The sequence below is a fragment of the Nymphalis io genome, chromosome Z (genome assembly GCF_905147045.1).
Source record: "Nymphalis io chromosome Z, ilAglIoxx1.1, whole genome shotgun sequence".
Classification (NCBI taxonomy): domain Eukaryota; kingdom Metazoa; phylum Arthropoda; class Insecta; order Lepidoptera; family Nymphalidae; genus Nymphalis; species Nymphalis io.
In genome coordinates, this window is record NC_065918.1 from 11,617,627 (window position 1) to 11,625,300 (window position 7,674).

The following is a 7,674-nucleotide window of genomic DNA, read 5'->3' on the forward strand; positions in this document are numbered from 1 at the left end:
TCATGTGGCGGTGGTTGGTGGTGTGGCAGGCGTCGTTGTTGTTAGTGAGTGGTACGTTGGACATGCGGTATCTGAACTCGCGCTATGCCAGTTCGCAGGTAAGATAAACTTAAATTAATTTATTTATATACCGCTCTGCTTCGTTACTAATGATTTAGTTCTAATTAAAACTAAACTGGCTATAGAATTATATTTCAATTATATATGTTTTATTGAATAATAGTTAGTTAACGATTTTATCTTACTGAAATTTGCTTAATACGTAAAATTATTTATATTATAGCCTATATACCTATATGGACGTTGGACGTTCTTGGTTTGCAAAGTTGTATTTTTTTCATATATATCTAGTTTGTTTGTAGTAAAAAAGGAGTAGATAGATCCATCAGTTCTCAAAGGACACATTGATCAATCGCTTCGAAGTTAGTTCGGCCTATATTCAATTAGGACATCCGTGTAAGTCTGGGTGCAGACTTCAACTAGCAACAATAACAATAATGAAATTAAGGACAGATATTTATAGTACGAAATATTGGCGTTCCGTCTCTTATTTTCTTAGATATACGACATTACAATAAAGATCACTAGTCCCTTTGTATGTTTGTTCGTCAGGATAGCTAACATTTCTCATTAAAGACAATAATATATACATTGTTTAAGTCTCATTTTAATGGAAAAAATACCCAAATAGCTCGATATACAAAAACTTAACAGGGCACTGTAAATTGTTCTAGAATTTTCGAATTTGGCAAGTTTAATTTCGTCGAATTTCGAAACTTTTCCCGAATGCAATACAATTGCCTGGTCTGGTGCCTGGTCCGAATATATATCTGAAAGGATTCGATTTCGTTATGTGATGAAAGAGAATGATTACCTGGTTTTAATTAAGTTTGTATATTGAATTACTTATTATCGTTTTTTGTAGTACCTACTTAAATTAATTAATTTTTAGTCGATTATTTCATTGAACAATCAAACTAGTGCGTCCATCAAACTAGTTGTTTCAACGGCACAGAAATTCTCTATAATAGTAAACTTAGCACTTTGACTTAATATAACGAAGCCGAATTAAATAATATAGGGTAATATGAATGTATAGTTTTCACACTGGAAAAAATATAGAAGGTTAAAATTTTATTTAGAAATAAATTAGCAAGTACAAACAACATTTAGATACAAATTTTTATCGATTTAAATTTATTTTAAAATATGAAGCTTATCTTCGTAAATCCGTTAAAAGTATTTGTGTTTTTTTTGCTCGTCGAATTTTAACATTTAAACAATGGTCTGATTTAAGCGTAGCTATAAAATATAATAACAAAGCTTATTTAATTCGCAAATGTGTCAGAATTGTACATAGGTAATATGATTATTTAGTTTTACAAATTGATATGGAAAATGGCAGGTGGGATCTTGATACAATTTGAACGTAATGTTATTAGGTATTGATGTATAATTTTATTGCGGAATAATTGAAAACGCTTGTTAAGTCTGCGTGCGGGTAATTAAACGCACTAGAACGCGGAAAAGATTAGGAATATATATATAATGCTTTACAAATATCTAAACGTGAAAGTTTTTTTTATAATAAAAATACTTTTTGCTGTTTTTGATTAAATTAATACTATTATAATGCATAACATAACTTTACTGTAAAAACAATTAAAAGGTCGTAAATGTCCCAGCCAGTCAAGAAACTGAGTATTAAAAGTGAGAGACATTGAACATTATATTAAAATATATGTATCTGAAAAGTTTTGATAACGAATTCTTGATAGTTATAACTTTGATAGAAAATACACCGGATAAGCCGGTGGATCTAAATTCTAAACTCATGAAATATTGCACAAGAGGTCCTTATACAACGTAGAAGAGCACTGAGATAGGATTTTTAAAAATTCGTGCCCTATTTATCTACCAGATAGACCACGATAGGTTGTACGGGACTTCTTCATTTTTCAAGTTATAAATAATAAAAAATATACTTATGCCTATAGTTAAAAGTCAGTTATAGGAGGTATATATTATATTGGTTTATTTTATTTATTTACTTTATAGCTATAAGCGTTTTTAGGTTTAGTCTTTTCGTTGAATCAGTCTTTTTAGAAATTCAAAAAATTTGTATAAGAAGTATTTTTTTTGTCAGAAACGTGGAAATTCCATGTTTATGGTTTTGTTATATTTGTTTAAGCGGAACGAATTCCTCACTACAAACAGGGTAAAAAGAAAGAAGCAATTTACCTTAACACACTTAAGGTTTGAGAAAATAAAAATACTTCGAGAATCTTAAATAAAATATTTTACAAGAATTTAAAAACATATTTGAATAATATTATGTACAGACGACGTAATTGTGAATATAATATGGCTAAGAAACTATCGTATCGTATCGTAAAGGAACAATAATGAGAAGTGCTCATTTTAGTTTCTCAATCTATATCCGTTTAAATTATATAGCTATACATTTTGTATGGTTCAACGCATGAATCTCAGGAAGTATCGAAACGATTTCAATAATTATTTTTGCACTTGAAAATCATTTCAAGTGCAAAAAGTTCATTGGCGAAGTTTAAATAAGTATAAATAACAAATTTTCATTTCATCATTTTTCTATTGTTCAACAATAGCGTTTTGCACTAAACGTCTATTTCTAACAAGAAATTTTAGTATTTTATTAATACAGTTTACTTTTTTGTTAATGGCTATTAATAATTGTTTCGCATTATAACGAAAAATTTGGCGCTATTAAGAAAAATTTGATGTATACTTACTCAACTTATTTTTTTTCCTCGTTCAATACGAATACATTATGTATTAGCTATCGTTGAATATTTTTTTCCCAATTTGGTATGATATACGACCAGTAGAATTATGAGTAATTAAATATAATAATATAATATTATCATTTAAATTACATAAGTTTTGTACTACTGGTAGTATTTTAGTGCGGTTTTGGACTTATATGTTCACGAGTTGGTCTGCCTCATTGCCATCAGGGGTTATAAGGCCGAGTTGAAATTAAGGGCCACCAATTAAAAGCCTGGGCATACCATTCCATTTGTTTGTTAACAAAGATACACTACAGCATTTGGACCTGGTCCTGATCTCTTTCCGGTCGTGTTTGTTGAAATGCCGGATAATGAGTGTGAGAGAGATGTAGCGCTTTCACTTGTGCACATCTCCTGCTCAGGTGTTGGTCGTCGTATTGCTCATTTATATGTTCAGCATTTAATGTTTCGGGCTAGCGTTTTGTTATTATTGCTAATTAAGCGAAAAAATACTAAATTTAGTAAAAGCATAGGCGAGTTAATTGAAATGTATTGTTTGATGTTATTTATTAATTGCTGCCGGATAATTCTTGCATGCGGTGCGTGAGTTTAAGCAAATTAATTAGTATTGTTTGCAAGTTAAAATTCATGTACAATTTCAAATTTAACTGTACAGGCAGTATGCATGTTATTGCTGCTATGTTAGTTATTAAATGACTAAATTGCGTACTATTGATAATTATGACAGGGCTTGTGCTCTATTTGTATAATTATATGAGGTTCGTTTTAAAAGCGGAATGTGCGAATGTTTTCGTTTTGTATTGCGTTGGTGTATATTGTAAACTTATAACCGTTAAACGTGAAGTTTAATGTCAATTATTATAATTTCAGTTTGACTGCTTCGATTACCCAGCTCCAATGTCAATCAGATCATTTGAATCAGGTATTTAAGTAAAACTATCGCAATTATAAAATATAAATTTGATTTGTATTTTTGGTTTAAATAATATTTTTTACACAGGCTGGGGTCTAGCGAGAAAACCTGCATCAGAAAAGTACCGATCAAATCCCACGCCGTTTATTCCTGGATTATCAAGAAGAATTGACTTCCTGTTACCAAACCGTGAGGATATTGTGAAAGAACACGCTAAATTAGTCCAAGATATAAATGGTCTTCGGCAAGTAATGTTTGTTGCTCCGCTGGCTGACGAGCCAAAAGACTACGAGGACTCCATATTCCATGAAATCATTGAGACATCTACTACTACAAGCAGACCGTCGACTACAAAACCCTCTAGACCAACGAAGGGTATTCCAATTGTGTTATTGGGTGGTGCAACTCGTAAACATACACTTAAAAGTCAGCCTCTAAAGAACCATAGGCAGACCTTAAGTTTGGTAGGAACTTCTGTGACACCATTAGTGAGACATCCTTATCCATTTATCACGGCAGCGTCTTCTCGGCAACCAGTAAGAATTTGTATGTCATCACCCTACTCGTACACCTCGACAACACATCGTCCGAGTCTTTGGGACCGTCTTTTGAAATCAATAATACCTAGATAGAGAATGTAAGATAAATGCAACGTAATCGAGTGCTAACAGCCACATAGCACTTAGTTATATTGTAAACTGATTTCTCATTGTTTTGTCATTGCACGGAAAGCGAGAGTAATCTCGTTAATGCTGCACTTATAAAGATCCATTCACAGTTACCATCTGAATATTAGGAGCGATTTGTAACAATTTTTCAATGTATATACAATTTTATATATTATATGTTTATTATCATTTAACATCCATTTAAAGTATGCAGCTTGTTGTCAGATTCGATTTTTCTAAACTATAGTTGACATATTGTTAGTTTTTTATGGTACAATTATCAGTTTCGCTCGATTTCACACGCGTTAAACGTTATTGCGCAAATCGTAGCGTGATATTGTCCCATATATATATCCTTAAATTTTTCTCAATAATATCTTTGCTATCTAATGCAAAAATATTTTTTCATAATAGTCTGGTTGATCTCAAGACTTGAGAGCGCATTCAAACGAAGGGTGTTGAACTTTTAAATATCGGAAAGGGGAATTAGGGGAAGATGAATTCATGGCAATCCGTGGGCGAATTCGCAGTAGTCGGCTAGTTATCATAATATATAGAAGACTTTATATTAAGATATTTATAAAATTTTACAGAATACATACGCTGGATATGAATTACTGTTGTTTATGAATACGCCTTTGCGATTTAAAAGACTGCGTGTCGCGGAGACAGTATACAACGCCATATAATTGCATGTTCAGCTTTTAATTAGAGATACCAACTTTGTATTGTTCATTTTTTAGTACTTAGTTCAGAATGGAAAAGTTAAACGTTACATGCTTTATGCATTTGTATTATTTGCCTAATTGTGAGTAAATGTATACACGTAAAAAATGCGTTAAATATATTTATTACGTACATATTTCCTGATATTTAGAAATAGATAATTTTTTGTTGCTTTATAAAAGATGAACTGAATGTAGTTATATGCCCATACGTTATATCCTTTTTTCGATTCATAATAAGAAAACCTAGATAATTAGATGACTTTATAGGTTTTTTTTTGTATTATTTAAATATTATTTTTAAATCGCATCATGTCAATTAACTCTAAATATCGCTATAACCATAAAAAGCGCACGTTCAACGATAAATGCAAAAGAGTTAAGTACAATCCACGCTATCTAAGTTGGCCGGTCAGAAATTATTTAAAACAGGCAAAAGCTATACGGATGATATAGTATATACCGCAGGCGAAATTTTAGTCCGATGTGAATTTATAGTGTTCGTTGTTTGTCACTAATTTCAATTCGCATTTTTTTTGTTAAATAACTTCGTTCTGGTCAACTGAGATTGTGCTAATTGTATGTGCACAAGATAATGTTTTTTTTTTGCATTTATATAATGCAACAGTTTTATATCAACTCATTAGGTAATATGGGTGATTTTGCTTCAGAGTATAGTATAAAATTAATGTAATTATTGAAAATGAAAGCGTAAAAGTGATTATTATTTAATGACACAAATAAAACACTAGACCATTTTATTTTGTTTCTTTTATTGTATGTTCCCGAAGTTTTTTAACATGTCGGTGTGGAGAATTTCTCTGTTTAATTACATTGGTAATATTATGATAAAAAATGTGCTTTAAATATAGATACCTATCTATATAATTTATAATTTATAATATTATGTTCTCAACGTTGTAAAGAGCAGATAAAGCTATTAGTGAATGGCCGCCAATCATATACTCACATATGTAGAAGATATGTCTGAAGATATATTTCACTGTCTTATTCTTTATAAAATCTAGCAATTATCTCGTTGGGATAAATAAATTATTAATATATCTATGCAAATAAATAATATTAGATTACCGATGCTATTAAACAATTTAAATATTTGTTTTGTTTAATCCAAATAACAATTACTTACGTTAAAACGACAGATTTTTAAAGGATTTGAATAATCCCAAACGGTATTTTGCTAGCCTTATATATAAAAATCAATGCATGTTTTTGTTAGTTTCCCATACATTCTTCTATACATCGTTCATTCGATTGAGTTTGTGGCACTTACCTACAGGTTTCAATGTACATTGTTTTCTCACTGCAAGGCATACTAGGTATTACTTAGCTTCAATATGGAAATGACATATATCAGTTGCACATTGGATTTATCAGCTGTATTAAGGTAACTGCACTTTATGCTTTGGAGACTAGCTCGAAGACAGAATAACAGTGTATACGGCAATCAAAGATACTATTTATATTAATTTGCATTAGTTTGCTATTTACGAGGTTGTATTTATGTTATGTTTTAATGAATTTACTCTTTAATTAAGGGATAACTATTATATATCCATAGGCTATACAAATGGTTTAGGTATAGTTTTTGGTCATTTGGCTTTTTACCTAGAGCCCAGCTCATAGATATTATGTTGAGAAATTTCTACGAAAAAATAATGCACGTTATTAGATAAAATGCTGTACATAAATTTTGCAAATTTATGTACAGCATTTTATCGCAAATTTAATTGCAAAAGCAAATAAAGTATCTATTGTTATAAAATATAATCTATTGACTTTAGATAATAAGCGACATCTATCCGTGTCATGTTTTTTTATGTTAATTAGTTTAAAGCAGTTAACATTCGCTTAGGCATTGTTAGCAAGATTTAATACATGGAAGTATATAACAACATTATACGTTTTTTTATTTATATTGTTTATAAAATCAACTTCGTAACAAATAAAATAAGGATTTCCTCGTCCTATTTGTAAAATAATTATATATAAACATTCAACAAACTATTTATTCACCCGCACCGTTGTGAGATGTGCCTAGCTTAATTTTTTTTTTCTCATTTATTTATATACCTCGTAAAAATTCTTAACCTGCTGACTCTAATTGTAAAGCGTCAAAAGTAATATTTATCTATATAAAGGTATAAAGCTATATTATATTTATTTTTATAAGGAATATTTTGTGACAGTTAAATTGTTACGTGTTGTGTTGTTCCAATCAATCAAATATCGTTACTAAATTTATTGTTATATATCCTATTTCCTACCGGTGCTTTTTAGTTATGATAATTTCAAGTAATCATTATCTTAAAATCAAATTAGTGGTTCTCGGATTTCAATATATTAAAATTAATATAGTAAATATAATTTATATAGTTAATCAACCATCACGTGTTTTGTCCTGTATGCCAATAAATACATTATAATAATAAACAAATGAAAAATATTTCTGGGATATCATTACCTAAGTTAATTTTACTCACGTAAAATCGAGATAGGTAGTGAAAGTGTAAAAAAAAAGTTAAAAAAAAAAGTGTTTTGTGTCGGAGGCCTCTGTC

At 30.0% G+C, this 7,674-nt stretch overlaps 1 protein-coding gene across 1 annotated transcript; it reads left to right on the plus strand.

Moving 5' to 3' along the window:
* The first annotated feature begins 3,129 nt into the window (after positions 1 to 3,129).
* LOC126780668 (uncharacterized) lies at positions 3,130 to 4,368 on the plus strand. The gene is made up of 2 exons (XM_050505298.1): positions 3,130 to 3,145; positions 3,790 to 4,368. The coding sequence occupies exons 1-2, from the start codon at positions 3,130 to 3,132 to the stop codon at positions 4,332 to 4,334; spliced, it is 561 nt and encodes a 186-aa protein (XP_050361255.1). The 3' UTR covers positions 4,335 to 4,368.
* Positions 4,369 to 7,674: the final 3,306 nt, after the last annotated feature.